The sequence below is a fragment of the Hyla sarda genome, chromosome 2, assembly GCF_029499605.1.
Source record: "Hyla sarda isolate aHylSar1 chromosome 2, aHylSar1.hap1, whole genome shotgun sequence".
NCBI lineage: Eukaryota > Metazoa > Chordata > Amphibia > Anura > Hylidae > Hyla > Hyla sarda.
In genome coordinates this window covers 311,711,119-311,730,596 of record NC_079190.1, presented here as the reverse complement: position 1 = coordinate 311,730,596, position 19,478 = coordinate 311,711,119, and the positions used below count along the sequence as shown (strand labels likewise).

Below are 19,478 nucleotides of genomic sequence, written 5' to 3'. Positions count from 1 at the left end.
GAAAAATTACATTTTTCATTTTCACGGACCAATGTTCCAAAAATCTGTCAGACACCTGTGGGGCGTAAATGCTCACTGTACCCCTTATTACATTATGTGAGGGGTGTAGTTTCCAAAATTGGGTCATATGTGGGGGGGGGGGTCCATTGTTCTGGCTCTATGGGGGCTTTGTAAACATACGTAGCCTTCAATTCAGGACAAATTTGATCTTCAAAATCCCAATGGTGCTCCTTCTCTTCTGAGCATTGCAGTTCACCCGCCGAGCACTTTACATCCACATATGGGGTATTTTCTCAGAAAAAATGGGGTTACAAATTTATTTATTTTTTTCTCCCTATGTTTCCTTGTGAAAATGAAAAAGTTTGGGTAACACCAGCATTTTTGTGGTGTTTTTTTTTTGTTTTTTTTTTTCATTTTTCCATCCAACTTTAATGAAAATTTGTCAAACACCTGTGGGGTGTAAAGGATCACTATACCCCTTGTTACTGTCCGTGAGGGGAGTAGTTTCCAAAATGTGGGTATTTATTTTTTGCGTTTATGTCAGAACCGCTGTAAAATCAGCCACCCCTGTGCAAATCACCAATTTATGCCTCAAATGTACATAGTGCGCTCTCACTCTTGAGCCTTGTTATGCGCCCGCAGAGCATTTTACGCTTACATATGGGGTATTTCTGTACTCGGGAGAAATTGCGTTACAAATTTTGGGGGTCTTTTTATCCTTTTAACACTTGTGAAAATAAAAAGTAAAGGACAACACCAGCATGTTAGTGTAAAATTTTACATTTTACACTGACAGGCTGGTGTATCCCCCAACTTTTCCTTTTCATAAGGGGGCGAAAAATTTGCCGCAGCTCATACTTGAAGCAGGAAACTTACTGTAAACCTGTCCGTGTGAATGTACCCTGTACGTTCACATGGGGGGGGCAAACCTCCAGCTGTTTCAAAACTACAACTCCCAGCATGTACTGACAGACCGTGCATGCTGGGAGTTGTAGTTTTGCAACAGCTGTAGGCACACTGGTTGGAAAACCTTCAGTTAGGTTTTGTTACTTAACTCAGTATTTTCCAACCAGTGTGCCTATAGCTGTTGCAAAACTACAACTCCCAGCATGTACTGATCGCCGAAGGGCATGCTGGGAGATCTAGTTGTGCAACAGCTGGAGCGATCGCAACTACAACTCCCAGCATGCCAGACAGCTGTTTCGGCATGCTGGGATTTGCAGTTTTGCAACATCTGGAGGGCAACAGATAGAGACCACTGCACTGTGATCTCCAAACTGTGGACCTCCAGATGTTGCAAAACTCAGAATCCCAGCATGCACAGACAGCAAACAGCTATGTGGGCATGCTAGGAGTTGTAGTTTTGCAAGACTAGAGTGCTACAGTATAGAGATCACTGTGCAGTGGTCTCTAAACTGTAGACCTCCAGCTGTTGCAAAACCGCAAATCCCAGCATGCCCAGCAGCTGTCTGGGCATGCTGGGAGTTGTAGTTTTGCAACATCTGGAGGGCTACAGTCTCAGACTGTAGCCCTCTAGATGTTGCTAGGCAACTTACCGGCTTCCGTTGGATCCAGGGAGCCGTCCTCTTCTGCCGCACGACATCGCCACCCGCACCGACCACCGCCGCCTATCACGTCCCGCAGCTTCCATCGATGGGTAAGTGGATCTTCGGCGTTCGGTCCCTGTCATTTCCCCGTTCTGCCCTGCCTATTGTGGGTGGGCAGAACGGAGAAAACTAAAGTAAACCCCCCGCCCCTGGTCTGCTATTGGTGGTCGCGTCTAGACCACCAATAGCAGAGATAGGAGGGATGGCACCTCTGCCACCTCACTCCTATCGCTACAGGGGGATCGTGGCTGTCTTAGACAACCGCGATCCCCCTTATATTCCGGGTCACCATAGACCCGTTTGACCCGGAATCGGCGCAAATCGCAAGTGTGAATTTACTTGCGATTTGTGCCGATCGCCAACATGGGGGGGTCGGATAAGCCCCCTGGGCATTTGCACGGGGTGCCTGCTGATCGATATCAGCAGTCACCCCAGTCCGGTCCCCACCCGGCGCGCGGCAGGGACCGAAATTCCCATGGTCGTACAGGTACGCCTTGGGTCCTTAAGACCCAGGTACAGAAGGCGTATCCATACGCCCTAGGTCCTGTACGGGTTAAGGGTAATGATTAGAGATGAGCGAACTTACAGTAAATTCGATTCGTCACGAACTTCTCCGCTCGGCGGTTGATGACTTTTCCTGCATAAATTAGTTCAGCTTTCCGGTGCTCCGGTGGGCTGGAAAAGGTGGATACAGTCCTAGGAAAGAGTCTCCTAGGATTTTATCCACCTTTTCCAGCCCACGGGAGCGCCTGAAAGCTGAACTAATTTATGCAGGAAAAGACATCAACTGCTGAGCCGAGAAGTTCGTGACGAATCGAATTTACTGTAAGTTCACTCATCTCTAGTTATGATTGCAACGAAAGTGCAAAAACGCTCAGTCCTTAAAGGAGATATCCAGTGGTGAAAAACTTATCCCCCATGCTAAGGATAGGGGATAAGTTTTTCACCACTGGACTACCACTTTAAGGGGTTAATGTTGTTAGCTCCTTAAGAGTAATATCATGACATTTTACTACAGATTACCACTTTTTTGTCTTAAAATTGCCAGTTTTTGTCTTAAAATAGTTTGGTTGAGTTAAGATTTTGACCTTTTTTTTTTTTTTTTTTTTTCTAGATGATGATCTTGAGGAAAATGATGAATTGGATGCTGTTCCAATGCAAAATCTAGTGGTGATGGGTAATTTCTGCAATTTTGTTTCCTTGATGTTTGCATCCATCAAATAACTTTTTATAAACTTTTTATTTCTCAAGCCTTCTATGACCAATTTAAATTTTTTTTTTTTTGTTGTTTTCTGAACTCTTTAGATTTTCCATCTATGGGTCCATATAAGAGCTTGTTTTTTATGCAAGACCAATTGATCTTTGTAATGAAAACTCATTTTACAACAAAATCTATGGCAAAACAAAATAAAAAAAAAATATTTTTGGGGTTAAATTGCTAAAAAAAAAATGCAACTTTGAAAATATTGAGGGTTTTGGTTTCTCCACATTTTACAGCAAAAATTGTTTATTCTGTAGGCAAATACAGATACACAAACACCCAATTTATACAGGCTTTGTTTTATTTTAAATCTATTTAAAAAAAATTAAGAAAATAAGTATGCTTTAATGGGCTTAAATTTTCGCAACATCCGTTGACTTTAATGGGAGTTGCGCTAACCGCATAGCCCCGCTCTTTACGTAACTCCAGAGTTACATAAAAAGATTACCTCACCACGATATGGTGTTTTTGCAACTCCTATTAAATTCAGTTGGAGTTGCGCATATTGCTTAACTTCACTGCTTCGGCTGCTTTTTTTTTTTTTTTTTTTTTTCTTTAGCTCTGACATATCCACATATACCACATATATAATATATGTGTTAGTGATATATCGAAATTAAAACTTTAGGGCGAAACCAAAAATGTTGTATGTGCTTGGCCAAAAAACAAAACTGAAAATTACTTACCCCGTCCACTTTTATAGGTTTGATTTTTTTGTATCTTATTTAGTCCTGCACCAAAATGAAATTTTTAGGCCAAAACTGAGAGTTTAGGAAGTGTTTTGGCCAAAGACTGAAACTGACCCAAAACTTCAACTCCCAGTTGCTGGGAGTTGTACTGCTTCACCTACTACAGAATTCTATAGAGCAGTGATCTGCAACCTGTGGCTCTGTAGTTGCAAAATACTGGTGGCCCTTCTTGCTTTTCCTCTGCTGAGCATGAGTGAGTCCGTCCATCTGGCCCCACCCCAGCTGCAAGCCCTGCCCCTTATATTATCGGCACATTTTTTCATTTCGGCACAAAGCCAAAAACCCTAACTTTCGGCCTATAACTTTCAGCAGTCAAAATTTTGGTGCATTTAACATTATTTTTATTTGTAAAATGGAAAAATGGGATGGTGAGATAGATAGATAGATATAGATATTTTCTAAAAACCTTTTTTAAATTTTTTATTATTGTAACTATACAGGTTTGAACATATATACATCCTATAAAATAACGGACAAAGAAAAAGTACCTTGTAATGTAGCTCTTAGATGGCCCATATACCGTATATACTCGAGTTTAAGCCGACCCGAATATAAGCCGAGGCCCCTAATTTTACCCCAAAAACCCAGGAAAAGTTATTGACTCGACTATAAGCCTAGGGTGGGAAATACATCATCCCCCCCTGTCATCATCCAGAGCCCCCGTCATTAACACCTTCATCATCACCACCCTGTCATCATCCCCTCCTTCATTATCACCCTGTCATCATCCCACACCTTCATCATTACCCTATCATCATCTCCCTGTCATCATCCCACACCCCCCCTTCATCACCGCCTGTCATCATCCCCTTGTCATCATCCCACCCCCCCCTTCATCATCACCACCTGTCATCAGCCCACCCCCCCTTCATCATCACCGCTTGTCAATGTCTGATTACAGTGGTCTTCAACCTGCGGACCTCCAGATGTTCCAAAACTACAACTCCCAGCATGCCCGGCATCATCCAGTTCCCCCCCCCCCCCCACCCCCTTTAGTTTTGTACTCTCCTCCGCTCGGCGGGACGTTAGGGGGAGCTGGTCCGGGCCATCTGTGCTGCAGGGACCGTCCGGTGGGGAGGGATAGTCGTTCTGGGCTGTCCATCTTCACCGGGGGGGCCTCTTCTCCGCACTTCGGGCCCAGAATAGAGACTATGCCTTGACGATGACGCACAGGGATGTTGCTCATAACGTCCCTGTGCGTCGTCGTCAAGGCAACGTAACTATTCCGGCCGGGCCCAAAGCGTGGAGAAGAGGCCCCCCTGGTGAAGATGGACCGCCCAGAATGACTATCCCTCCCCACCGGACGGTCCCTGCAGCACAGATGGCCCGGACCAGCTCACTCGAACGTCCCGCCGAGCGTAGGTGAGTACAAAACTAAAGGGGGGGGGGGGTCTGGATGATGACGAAGGCTGCAGTGGTCTTCAACCTGCGGACCTCCAGAGGTTTCAAAACTACAACTCCCAGCATGCCTGGACAGCAGATGGCTGTCCGGGCTTGCTGGCAGTTGTAGTTTTTAAGACCACTGAGGGCGGAGAGTTCACTCGAGTATAAGTCGAGGGGGGTGTTTTCAGTGCTGAAATACTCGGCTTATACTCGAGTATATACGGTAGCTATGCGGGAAACCAGCCAGAGAACAATCAGAAACTGGTGGTGCTAGGACAATGAAAACGTAGTGAATACAATGCAGTTAATGAGAAAAACCAGTGTCCTGCACACTGTATGCGTGAAACCGCCGGCAGTCGACTCTGAGCGCCCCACGCCACTTTGTCTCCGATGCCGGATTAGTAGCCCGAGATGGGAGCTGAAGATCCAGAGTCTATACGGTGAGTGCAGGACACTGTTTTTTCTCATTAACTGCATATGTATACATCCTACGTTATGATCCTAGTACCAGAATTAACATTTGGATTTAAAGGGGTACTGCAGCCCTAAGACATCTTTTCTCCTATCCAAAGGATAGGGGATAAGATGTCTTATCCCGGGGGTCCCACCGCTGTGGAACCCCGCAATCTCTCATGCAGCACTCCTATCATCAGCCTCACTGTGCGAAGATCGCTCCTTGTCTGATGACTCACGGGGCCGGAGTATCGTGATATCACGGCTCCGCGCCCTTGTGACATCACGCCCAGCCCCCTCAATGCAAGGCTGTGGGAAAGGGCATCACATCCCATAGACTTGCATTGAGGGGGTGGGGAGTGATGTCATAAGGGGACAGAGCCATGACATCACTATACTCCGGCCCCGTGCTCGTGAGTCATCAGACAAGGAGCGATCTTCGCGAGGCTGCTGATAGGGGTGCTGCATGAGAGATTGCGGGGGTCCCCAGCGGCGGAACCTCCTCCGTCAGACAGCTTATCCCTTATCCTTTGGATAGGGGATAAGTCTTGGGGCCAGAGTACCCCTTTAAGTAAGGCATTCAGTTCAGTAAGGCGGCAGATTGCGTTCACTAAACAGCATATACATTGCATTTTATTATGATATTAACTTTCTGAATCTGTAGCAAGGGCCCTGCTCAGATTCTAGTCTTATATGCTTATTTTATAAGTCTATTCAATTATTTCTAATAATTCCTAATTTTTTCTTCTAAAATTGTAAAAAAAAAAAAAAAAAAAACTATTAGAAAAAATTCAAAATTTTTTTTTTTTTAAACCCTGTTCTCAGAACAATTTAATTCCTTTCCACACCTAGAAGGCGAATTCCAGTTATTTTTGAGCACTTCTATTTCCTTTGCACCTTTTGGGTAGGGTGTAACTCAGTACCTCAGTGTAAACAGCGTTCATTCTTATAGTGTATAGTCAGCCAATTCCTATTCATTTTAATGACGGTCGGATAGGCGTGGTGCGAGGTATCATATCCAAGGAGCAGACATATAAAGAATCAAAGGGGTAGACTGTATTCCAGAATCATAGACCCCTAGAAGTACAAGTACACAGTAAGACCACACTACAGACATAACCATTCACACACACACATCACCCTAGGAGCTCCCCAGTTATCCACTTAACGTCCAACAGCCACGGTACCGAGACCTTATCAAATTTTTTCAGGCATTTCCGACTTGCATACAAGGCATGATATAAGGGAACATATTTGTTCACTAAGGCTATCCAACGGGACGGGGGATTGAGGGGGCCATCTTTCCAGGCCTTCACTATAACCTTGCGTGCACAAAACAAGAGGAAACATATCAGTATGCGCCTAAAAGAGCCCGTCACTAACCCATTAATAACTCCCAATAAACACACCTCCGGCGTCAAAACAAAGAGGAATTCCAGATGATCACCTCTCTCCAAAAGGGCACAAGAGCATGTCCAAACCACATCCAGAAAGGTGCCTCTCTCCCGCCCACACCTAAAACAGATATCCGACCCCGAGACCCCCATGCGATGTAATCTAACAGGACTATAATACAGACAGAGGACAAACCTGGATTGAATAAGCATTTCTCGGGCACTAACTTTCGTAGGGTAATATGTCTTAACTACTTCCTTCTACATGTCTACAGAAAGACTAGGAATATCCTCAACCCACTTCAGCTGTGCCTCAGCAAATGGGTCTGGACCCACCTACCCACATATTGCAATAAAACAACTCTGAGTAAGAGGCTTAGCCAGGTCAGTGGTCCCCAGGAGCAGCTCCAATACATTAAACACAGGGGTAACCTCCAGTGAACCAAACTGCGTAGAGACCGCATGTCGCAACTGAAGATACCGGAGTTGGGCATCCTGAGAGACATGGAAATGTTCTCTAACATCAGCAAATGAAGGAAAGACGCAGTCTTCTCCAAACAATTGCATGGTGAATTTGAGTCCCTGGGAGCTCCAAAATCCAGCCGCCTCCAACTCCCGTAGCTGCTCCACATGAGGATTACCCCACAGCGGTGCTCTAGGAGATACCACTGGCTGAGGGAAGAGCCCAGAAACCACCGACCAGACCGCTGCCACCGTCTTAATAGGAGCTGGCAAGGATGAAGAGGGAACATACCTGTATAATGCATTAGTAAACGTCTCATAGGAACCCATGAGAGCCCCGCCAAAGCCGTGCAGGCATTGGAAAGGTCCAGGTCAATCCACCACCAGCTGTAAGACTAAAAAGTAGTTATGCCTTTTAGGAGCGGCTAGTCCCCCCTGTTGCTTTGGCGCCTTGAGCAGTGCCTGTTCCAATCTCTGAGGTTTATTCTGCCAATAGAAGGATCCCAGAGCCCTGCTAAGTTTAAAAAAAAAACCCTGGAGGGAATAATAGGTGACAAATGAAAAAGGTAAAGGAACTTGTGGAGGAAGATCATTTTGAAAATGTTAACCCTACCTGATAAGGGTAAGGAATCCCACGCCTGTAAACGCGTAAGCGTATTACCGAGAAGAGGGTCTAAATTAAGTGCCGTAAACTCAGAATTATTAGATTTGCTGAAGTCTTTTGACATTTATATTGGTCGCCCTCCCTGGCATAAACCCAGTCTGATCACGGTGAACCACAGAGGAAAAGACCCCCTTGAGCCTGTTCGCCAGAACCTTTGCCAAAATTTTAATATCAACATTGAGGAAGGAAATGGGACAATAAGAGTCAAGCAAAGTCGTATCTTTCCCTGGCTTAGGAAGTACTACAATTAGGGCTTCTCTCATAGTCAGGCAGGGCCCCAGACTCCAAGGCCATGGTATACAGATTAAGCAAGATAGATATCAATTTCTCTTCATTCACCCTTTACCAGTCCCCCACCAACCCATCCAGCCCCGGAGTCCTCCCAGAGGGCAAATTTTTTATAACCTTTGAAACCTCTTCAACCATCAATGGGGCCTCAAAACCAGAAGACTGAAGCGAGGTCAATGGGGTAAGGGGAAGCTCACTCAGGATCGATAGTATGGCCTCAGGGGCCACCCCGAAGGGGGAAGAATATATGGAACTATAGAAGGAGAGAAATACCCCTTCTATGACCGTCGGGTCAGAGCTAAGGGTCCCGTCCTAAGTACATATACAGGGTATGGAGGCCACAGGACGGCTCTCCTTAGACAGGTAAGCCAACAGTTTACCATTTTTGTCTCCAAATTCAAATATGACCGCCTCCCTTGCCGCCATCTTCAAATGTACCCTATCCTTCTGTATAATCAAGAGCCCTCTGTGCCTTAGCCCACTCCCTTTCCACCTCCGGAGTAGGATCCCTTACCACTGTTGCCTCAAGGACTCCTATTTCTGATTGTAGCGCCCGTTCCCGGGCTCCTAATATCGCCTTCCTACCCACAACCACCATTATAAATGCTCCCCGGGCAGAAGAAATTTTCTCCGCCTGAAGCCACCCAGGATGCATTCTCCACAAGCGAAGAGGGACGAGGACCTAGAGATAACGTAACTATTAAGGCAGAATAATCTGAGATCCCCCTACTAGTACTAGTACCCCACTTCACTCACTGCTGGTAATAGGTCAGCTGAAGCAAAGGCAAAGTTGCACCGATGAGTAAAAGAAGACAGAGTTAACCGGATACTTTCACCTCCAGAGGTCAGTAAGGCCCAGTACCAGACGCCAAGAAGCTAATGCAGATGAGCCAGGGTCCGCAGCACTGGTGCAATCAAGCCGGGGGTCAGGCACAACATTAAAGTCTCCTATAAAAAGAACAGGGTCAGTAGGGAAGGAAGACAGCTTATCCGTAAGCGGATCCAAGAAGGATACATGAAAGGGAGGAGGCACATACAAAGAGACTAGAGTGAAGCAGAAGGAAGACAACGCACAATGTAAAATAACATACCTACCAAAGTGGCCACAGGAAACCTGGGAGACTATCAAGGGCAGGGATTTAGACAATAGGACTGAGACCCCTCTAGCTAGGGACGACCCACGCCCTCTAAAGGGCCAATACCTTTTGACAAACGAGGTGAGTTTCCTGCAAACAAATAATATGCGGGGAATGTCTAATAACAAAATCCAGGCACAACGCTCTCTTAAAGGGGTACTCCGGTGAAAATCGTTTCTCCTTTTAAATCAACTGGTGGCAGAAAGTTAAACATATTTGTAAATTACTTCTATTAAAAAATCTTAATCCTTCCAGTACTTATTAGCTGCTGAATGCTACAGAGGAAATTCCTTTCTTTTTGGAACACTGATGAGGTCACGAGCACAGTGCTCTCTGCTGACATCTCTGTCCATTTTAGCAACCATACATAGCAGATGTCTGCTAAGGGCAGCATGGTGGCTCAGTGGTTAACACTGTTGCCTTGCAGTGCTGGGGACTTGGGTTCAAATCCCACTAAGGACAACAATAAATAAAGCATTATTATTATAATAACGTCAGCAGAGAGAACTGTGCTCGTGATGTCATCAGAGAGCATTCCAAAAAGAAAAGAATTTCCTGTGTAGTATTCAGCAGCTAATAAGTACAGGAAGGATTAAGATTTTTTAATAGAAGTAATTTACAAATATGTTTAACTTTCTGCCACCAGTTGATTTAACCTGTTCAGGACCCATGACGTATGCATACGTCTTCACACCCTGGGTCTTAAGGACCCATGACGTATGCATACGTCATGGCGTTTTCCGGTCTCTGCCGCTCGCCGGGCAGAGATCGGAACTGGATGCCTGCTGAAATCCTTCAGCAGGCATCCAGGGCAAACGCCGAGGGGGGCCATGTAGGCCCCCTATGTCGGCGATCGCCGCAAATCGCAAGGGAAATCGCCCTTGCGATCTGCGGCGATACCGGGCTGATCGGGTCTCTGGGACCCGACCGCCCGGTAATTTCGCATGATCCCGGCTGTCGCAGACAGCCAGGACCATGCTGGAGTATCGGAGCGAGGTGGCAAGCCGGCCACCTCCTCCGATCCCCTGCGATCTGTCGGTTAGTTAACCGACCAATTGCAGGAGGGGGGGCGGTTACTTCCTCCCGTCCTGCCCGGCCCCTGAAAGTCCGGAGAGGACGGGAGGAAGACCGGAGGACGCGGCGGGGGAGTGCTGGGGACCGGCCCCGGTAATTACCTCGTCCCTGAAGACCCGGATCCAGACGATGAAGACGGCGGCGGCGGCGACAGGTGAGTAGATCTTCAGCCGCGGTCGGGCCCTTTACAGCAATGCACGTCGCCGTAAAGCGACATGCATTGCTGTAATAGGACCCTGTAAACTACAACTCCCAGCATGCCAAGACAGCCCTTGGCGTCTGGGCATGCTGGGAGTTGCAGTTTTGCAACATCTGGAGGTACACAGTTTGGAGACCACTGTGCCCTTCCAGATGTTGCAAAACTACACATCCTCAGCATGCCCTTACTGTCCAGGCATGCTGGGAGTTGTAGTTCTGTAACATCTGGCCCTTCAGATGTTGCAGAACTACAACTCCCAGCATGCCTGGACAGTTTTGGCATACTGGGAGTTGTAGTTTTGCAACATCTGGAAGGGCACAGATTGGGAACCACTGTATTAGTGGTCTGCAAACTGTAGTCCTCCAGATGTTGCAAAACTACAACTCCAAGCATGCTGGGAGTTGTAGTTCGGCAACATCTGGCTCTAAAGATGTTGCCGAACTACTACTCCCAGCATGCCTGAGAATGTTTGGGAGTTGTGGTTTTGCAACAGCTGGAGGCACACTGGTTGGGAAACATTGTTTCCTAACTCAGTGTTTCCCAACCCGTGTGCCTCCAGCTGTTGCAAAACCACAACTCCCAAACATTCTCAGGCATGCTGGGAGTTGTAGTTTTGCAACAGCTGGAGGTCCCCCCCCCCTGTGAATGTACAGGGTACATTCACATGGGCAGGGGGCTTACAGTGAGTATCGGGCTGCAAGTTTGCGATGCAGCAAATTTTGCGCGGCAGCTCAAACTCGCTGTAATCCCCCCGCCCGTGTGACTGTACCCTAAAAACACTACACTACACTAACACAAAATAAAATAAAAAGTAAAAAACACTACATATACACATACCCCTACACAGCCCCCCTCCCTCCCCAATAAAAATGAAAAACGTCTGGTACGCCACTCTTTCCAAAATGGAGCCTCCAGCTGTTGCAAAACAACAACTCCCAGTATTGCCAGACAGCCGTTGACTGTCCAGGCATGCTGGGAGTTTTACAACAGCTGGAGGCACCCTGTTTGGGAATCACTGGCGTAGAATACCCCTATGTCCACCCCTATGCAAATCCCTAATTCAGGCCTCAAATGCACATGGCGCTCTCACTTTGGAGCCCTGTCGTATTTCAGGGCAACAGTTTAGGGCCACATATGGGGTATCGCCGTACTCGGGAGAAATTGCCTTACAAATCTTGGGGGTCTTTTTCTCCTTTCACCCCTTATGAAAAGGTGAAGTTGGGGTCTACACCAGCATGTTAGTGTAAAAAAAATAAACTTTTTACACTAACATGCTGGTGTTGCCCTATACTTTTCATTTTGACAAGAGGTAAAGGGGAAAAAAGCCCCACAAAATTTGTAACACAATTTCTCCCGACTACGGAGATACCCCATATGTGGGCACAAAGTGCTCTGGGGGCGCACAACAAGGCCCAGAAGGGAGAGTGCACCAAGTACATTTGAGGTGATTTGCACAGGGGTGGCTGATTGTTACAGCGGTTTTGACAAACGCAAAAAAAACAAAACCCCACATGTGACCCTATTTCGGAAACTAGACCCCTCACGGAATGTAATGAGGGGTGCAGTGAGAATTTACACCACACTGGTGTCTGACAGATCTTTGGAACAGTGGGCTGTGCAAATTAAAAATGTTGTACAGCCCACTGTTCCAAAGATTTGACAGACACCAGTGGGGGGTAAATGCTCATTTTATGCCTTGTTACGTTCCTCAAGGGGTCTAGTTTCCAAAATGGTATGCCATGTGGGGGTTATTTTGCTGTCCTGGCACCATATGGGCTTCCTAAATGCGACATGCCCCCCGAGCAAAATTTGCTCTCAAAAAGCCAAATATGACTCCTTCTCTTCTGAGCATTGTAGTTCGCCCGTAGTGCACTTCAGGTCAACTTATGGGGTACCTCCATACTCAGAAGAGATGTGGTTACAAATTTTGGGGGGTATTTTCTGCTATTAACCCTTGTAAAAATGTGAAATTTGGGGGGAAACACACATTTTAGTTATTTTTTTTATTTTTTTTTTACGTATGCAAAAGTCGTGAAATCCCTGTGGGGTATTAAGGCTCACTTTATTTCTTGTTACGTTCCACAAGGGGTCTAGTTTCCAAAATGGTATGCCATGTGTTTTTTTTTTGCTGTCCTGGCACCATAGGGGCTTCCTAAATGCGACATGCCCCCGAGCAAAATTTGCTCTCAAAAAGCCAAATATGACTCCTTCTCTTCTGAGCATTGTAGTTCACTCATAGTACACCTCAGGTCAACTTATGGGATACCTCCATACTCAGAAGAGATGGGGTTACAATGTTTGGGGGGTATTTTCTGCTATTAACCCTTGCAAAAATGTGAAATTTGGGGGGAAACACACATTTTAGTGAAATTTTATTTTTATTTTTTTACATATGCAAAAGTCGTGAAACCCCTGTGGGGTATTAAGGCTCACTTTATTCCTTGTTACGTACCTCAAGGGGTCTAGTTTCCAAAATGGTATGCCATGTGGGGGATTTTTGCTGTTCTGGCACCATAGGGGCTTCCTAAATGCAACATGCCTCCCAAAAACCATTTCAAAAAAACGTACTCTCCAAAATCCCCTTGTCGCTCCTTCGCTTCTGAGCCCTCTACTGCGCCCGCCGAACACTTTACATAGACATATGAGGTATGTGCTTACTCGAGAGAAATTGGGCTACAAATATAAGTATACATTTTCTCCTTTTTCTCCTTGTAAAAATTCAAAAATTGGGTCTACAAGAACATGCGAGTGTAAAAAATGGAGATTGTGAATTTTCTCCTTCACTTTGCTGTTATTCCTGTGAAACACCTAAAGGGTTAAAACGCGGACTGAATGTCATTTTGAATACTCTGGGGGGTGCAGTTTTTATAATGGGGTAATTTGTGGGGTATTTCTAATATGAAGACCCTTCAAATCCACTTCAAACCTGAACTGGTCCATGAAAAATTGTGAGTTTGGAAATTTTGTGAAAAATTGGAAAATTGCTGCTGAACTTTGAAGCCCTCTGGTGACTTCCAAAAGTAAAAACACGTACATTTTATGATGCAAACATAAAATAGACATATTGTATATGTGAATAAAAAAAAAAATATTTGGAATATCCATTTTCCTTACAAGCAGAGAGCTTCAAAGTTAAAAAAATGCAAAATTTTCAAATTTTTCATAAAATGTTGGGATTTTTCACCAAGAAAGGATGCAAGTTACCACAAAATTTTACCACTATGTTAAAGTAGAATATGTCACGAAAAAACAATCTCGGAATCAGAATGATAACTAAAAGCATTCCAGAGTTATTAATGTTTAAAGTGACAGTGGTCAGAATTGCAAAAAATGGCCGGGTCCTGAGGTGTAAAATGGCTGGGTCCTTAAGGGGTTAAAAGAAAAAAGGTTTTCACCGGAGTACCCCTTTAACCCCTTAAGGACTGAGCCCTTATTCACCATAACCCTTTAAGGACCCAGCCAATTTTCACTGTAGGACCCAGCCATTTTTTGCACATCTGACCACTGTCACTTTAAGCATTAATAACTCTGGGATGCTTTTACCTTTCATTCTGATTCTGAGATTGTTTTTTTTGCGACATATTCTACTTTGTTAGTGGTATTCTACTTTGTTAGCAGCAAATTGAAGGAGAAAATTCGAAATCTTCATTTTTTACACTCGCATGTTCTTGTAGACCCATTTTTTGAAATTTTACAAGGGGTAAAAGGAGAAAAATCCCCCCAAAATTTGTAACCCAATTTCTCTCGAGTAAGGAAATACCTCATAGGTGGATCAAGTGCTCTGTGGGTACACTACAAGGCTCAGAAGGGAAGGAGCAACAATGGGATTTTGGAGAGTAAGTTTTTCTGAAATGGTTTTTGGGGGGCATGTCACATTTAGGAAGCCCCTATGGTGCCAGAACAGCAAAAAAAAAAAAAAAACATGGCATACTATTTTGGAAACTACACACCTCAAGGAGCGTAACAAGGGGTCCAGTGAGCCTTAACAGGTGTTTGACGCCTTTTCGTTAAAGTCGAATGTGTAAATGATTTTTTTTTTTTTCACTAAAATTCTGGTTTTCCCCCAAATTTTACATTTTTGCAAGGGGTTATAGGAGAAAATGCCACCCAAAATTTTTAACCCCATCTCTTCTGAGTATGGAAATACCCCATGTGTGGGTGTCAATTGCACTGCTGGTGCACTACAATGCTCAGAAGAGAACTACTACACCCCTCAAGGAACGTAACAAGGGGTACAATTACCGCTAAAGTTGGAGAGGAAAATGAAAAATTTCATTTTTTTCACTAAAATGCTGATGTTACCCCAAATTTTTCATTTTCATAAGGAGTAATTGGAGAAAAAGCCTCCCAAAATGTGTCAATTGTGTAAAAAGTATGGAAATACCCCATATGTGGATGTAAATTGCTCTGCGGGCGAACTACAATGCTCAGAAGAGAAGGAGCTCCATTGAGCGTTTGGTGAGAGAATTTGGAATAGAAGTCGGGGGCTATGTGCGTTTACAAAGCCCCCCCTTGGTGCCAGAACAGTGGACCCCCCACCCACATGTGGCCCCCGTTATGGAAACTACACCACTCACGGAATTTCATAAGGGGTCCAGTGAACATTTACACCCCACAGGTGTCTGACAGATCTTTGGAACAGTGGGCTGTGCAAATGAAAAACTAAATTTTTCATTTTCACGGACCACTGTTCCAAAAAATCTGTCAGACACCTGTGGGGTGGGGTGTAAGTGCTCACTGTACCACTAATTACATTATGTGAGGGGTGTAGTTTCCAAAATGGGGTCACATTTGGGAGGGGTCCACTGTTCTGGCACTATGGGGGCTTTGTAAACTCACATGGCCTTCAATTTCGGACACATTCTCTCTCCAAAATCCCTCCTTTTCTGAGCATTGTAGTGCGCCAGCAGAGCAATTTACATCCACATATGGGTAATGTTCTTATTCAGAAGAAATGGGGTTACGAATTTTGGGGGGCTTTTTTCCTATTCTCCCTTGTGAAAATGAAAAACGTAGGGTAACACCAGCATTTTAGTGAAAAAAATGTTTTTTTTTCATTTTCACATCCAACTTTAACGAAAATTTGTCAAACACCTGTGGAGCTCACTATACCCCTTGTTACGTTCCGTGAGGGGTGTAGTTTCCAAAATGTGGTCACATCTGGGTATTTATTGTTTTGTGTTTGTCAGAACCACTGTAAAATCAGCCACCCCTGTGCAAATCACCACTTTAGACCTCAAATGTGGCCCTAAACTGTTTCCTTGAAAGCGAGAGCGCCATGCGCATTTGAGGCCTAAATTGGGGAGTTGAAACCGCCACAAAAATACCCCACAATAGTCTTTCCCAAACAGGGTGTCTCCAGCTGTTGCAAAACTCCCAGTATGCCTGGACAGTCGGTGGCTGTCCGGCAATACTGGGAGGAGTGGTTTTTAAACAGCTGAAGGCTCTGTTTTGGAAACAAGACGTGTTTTTATTTTTTATTGGGGTAGGACTGTGTAGGGGTATGTGTATATGTAGTGTTTGACTTTTTATTTTTTGTAGTGTTTTTAGGATACATTCACACGGTTGGGTTTACAGTGAGTTTGAGCTGTGGCAGAAAATTTGCCTCATCTCAAACTTGCAGCAGACAACTTGCTGTAAACCCACCCGTGTGAATGTACCCTGTAAATTCACATGGGGGGGGGGAGGCAAACCTCCAGCTGTTGCAAAACTACTACTCCCAGCATGCACTGACAGACATGATGGGAGTTGTAGTAATGCAACAGCTGGAGGCACATTGGTTGCGAAACACTGAGCGTTTGTTACTTAACTCAGTGTTTCGCAACCAGTGTGCCTCCAGCTGTTGCCTGTTGCAAAACTACAACTCCCAGCATGTACAGTCTCTCAGTGCATGCAGGGAGTTGTATTTTTGCAACAGCTGGAGGCACACTGGTTGCGAAACACTGAGTTAGGTAACAAACTCAGTTTCACAACCTATGTGTCTCCAGCTGTTGCAAAACTGCAACAATCAGCATGCATTGACAGTCGAAGGGCATGCTGAGAGTTGTAGTTTTGCAACAGCTGGATGCACACTGCTACAACTCCCAGCATGCCCTTTGGTAGTCTGTGCATGCTGGGAGTTGTAGTTATGCAACAGCTGAATGCACACTTTTTCATAGAAAAATAACTGCATAACTACAACCCCCAGCATGCACAGACTACCAAAGGGCATGCTGGGAGTTGTAGTTGGAACTCCAGCTGTTGCAAAACTACAACTCCCAGCATGCCCTTTGGCTTTGCATGCTGCGAGTTGTTACTAAGCAACAGTAGGAGGTGAACAGGCCTCACCACCTGCTGTACCCTGCCGCCGTGACCGCTGCCGCTGTATCCTGCCGCCGGGACCGATCCTGCTGCTCCTGTCGCTGCCACCGCACACGAGGGGACCCCCACCAGACCAGGGCAAGGTAAGAGACCCCCCCCCGCCGGCCCCGATTGCCTCCCAGCAGGGTCGTGATTGGTCGGTCATTCCCACTGATCAATCACGTGATCGTGAGGCGACACCCGTGCCACCTCACTCCTGCTGGGTAAGGGTGAATGGGGCTGTCTCGGATAGCCCCATTCACCCTTTTTTCCCTGGTCACCGGGTCACCTGAGACCCGATTGACCTGGAATAGCGGCAAATCGTCGGTCTAAATTGACCGGTGATTTGCGATCGCCGACATGGGGGGGGTCTCAGGACCCCCTTGGGTGATATGCCGGGATGGCTGCTGATCAGCAGTCATCCCATTCCGATCACCGTGTCCAGAGATGCGGTGATCCAGGAATGCTGCGCCGTAAATGTACGCCGCTGTGCGCTAAGTACTTCTTAGCAGTGCCGTAGATTTACGGAGCTCGTCCTTAAGGGGTTAAACTTGGAATTAAGGCCACGGACATTCTAACTAAATACCTTAAGGGACTCCATCATGAAGCTGGTGAGAAGCACAAACAGGGCCTAACACGCCATACCAGAACCAATACACTAAAGGAGCTCCCATACACACCACAAACAGCCAAACAACATGGACAGACAAGAAAGACACCACAGAACAGCAAAAACAGATAACGGTAAAACATTACCAGAACAAATCCCTGTCTAACACTAACTAAACCAGTGCAGACCTGTACCGCAAACAAGATAACCAGATCAGGCGAGCACAGAAATTACTCATAATCCACCAACCACCGCTACCCGCCCACCCAGAGAACTATGATCAATACCCCCTTGACCCTCTAACCAGTGAAACCCTAGGGGGAACTCGAACCTCGGACAGCTAACACTCCAAGCCTACCCACTAACTAACTAAGAAGGGAGTAGGCAGTACAGCATGGATATCAGTCCGGCAGCTGAGCCTCTGCCCACTGCATCGGTTCAGCAGGTGAAGAATTTGGTAGTGCTCAGATGAGCCGGGTACAGCATGGCCTATATCCTTTTTGGAGCGAAGTTTGGCTCGGACATCCGTAAACTTGGTGCGCTGTTTTCTTAATTCCATGGAGAAGTCTGGGTAGAAGGAAACTCTGCTGTCACCAAAGAGCACCTCTCCTCTAATCCTCACTGCTCTCAGGATAGCGTCTCTGTCTTTAAAGTAAAGAATCCTGGCCAGCAACGGTCTTGGAGGCCCTCCAGGAACAGGAGGTCTGGCAGGGACCCGATGGGCTCGCTCGACCGAGAAGAAGGGAGAGAAAGTATCCGCAGGCAACAGCTCCTTCGGCCAGGATTCTAGGAATGCCACAGGATCGGCACCCTCCGCCTTTTCAGGAAGGCCCACCAGCCTAACATTGTTGCGCCGAAGGCGATTTTCAAAATCATCAACTCTGTGAACTATGCCCCGAAACTGCCGCTGGAGATCAAAAATTTGCTGAGGGATAGGAGGGAGAGTATCTTCTTCCATTAGAAACTCTGTTTTCCACCTCCGTGGTACGTTCTCTCAGCTTTTGAGTCTCATGACGCAGGATGACAAACTGCTGTCTAAGCTCGTCCACTTTAGAGATCATAGTGTGACAAGAGGTTATAGTAGACAATATTTCAGTGAAGCTAAGGTCCATGAGGGGCTAATCATAATGTTTCCGATCAGGAGAAGAGAGGGGTGATGGATCAGAAGGACTGACAGCTAAGGACCCAGACTGATTAGTCAAAACGCTGCCCGACGGATCTTCAGACATGGAAAACTGACTCAACGTTTTAGCAGCGTTGGCCGTCACTTTAGTAGAGAGAGGCGTCTGGGCCACAGGGTCTCTCTAGAAGCGACCGCTAGTCTGAATGTCCATCATCTGAAGAAACCTAATCATCGGAAGAATGAGTCACGCCAACTCCTGACTTATTACGCTTTGATTTGCCCATCGTGCCTCCCATGATATCACACAGACACTTATCCAGGTAAGTATGAGCAAAGTAAGGCACCAGAAGCTTGACGCACCCCTTGTATCCCTCAGGGTGAGCCTCTCCAGTTCAGATAGCATAAAGTTCCGCAGTAAAAAGGCTTCAGCAACAGGTGAACCTCAGAGGTTATCAGAGCACTTCACAGGCACTGCAATCCCCACAAGTCCCAGCACTCCCAGCCAGAGGTAATATCAGAACAGTCCAGCACAAGGGGGTTAAAGGAGCTTCAGCAGAGGAGACCTCAGATAGGGATCCAGAACTTCGCCCACTATAAGTCCCAGCAAGCCCTGATGGAGCAGGAAATTCTCAGTCCCAATGAACAGATGATGAACAGGGCAAGTAAAATTATACTCCATCAAATGCAGGGGGAAGGTGCCACTCTTTTGACAGCTGTCTGCAGTAGATGCGTCCTC

The 19,478-nt window shown here is 46.1% G+C and overlaps 1 protein-coding gene across 5 annotated transcripts in view; it reads left to right on the top strand.

Annotated features, from left to right (window-relative positions):
* Window positions 1-19,478, top strand: part of ZNHIT3 (zinc finger HIT-type containing 3) — a 181,930-nt gene that overhangs the window by 146,931 nt on the left and 15,521 nt on the right. For 4 of the 5 annotated variants that reach the window (XR_008888852.1, XM_056557689.1, XM_056557687.1 and 1 more), the window contains one exon: window positions 2,722-2,784. The exons of the other annotated variant lie outside the window; for it this stretch is intronic. Coding sequence is in view for 3 of the 4 variants with exons in the window: in XM_056557689.1 (XP_056413664.1) it covers window positions 2,722-2,784 (63 nt within the window). In the remaining variant the exon portion in view is untranslated. The remainder of the gene's footprint in view (window positions 1-2,721; window positions 2,785-19,478) is intronic. 5 annotated transcript variants of the gene reach the window in all.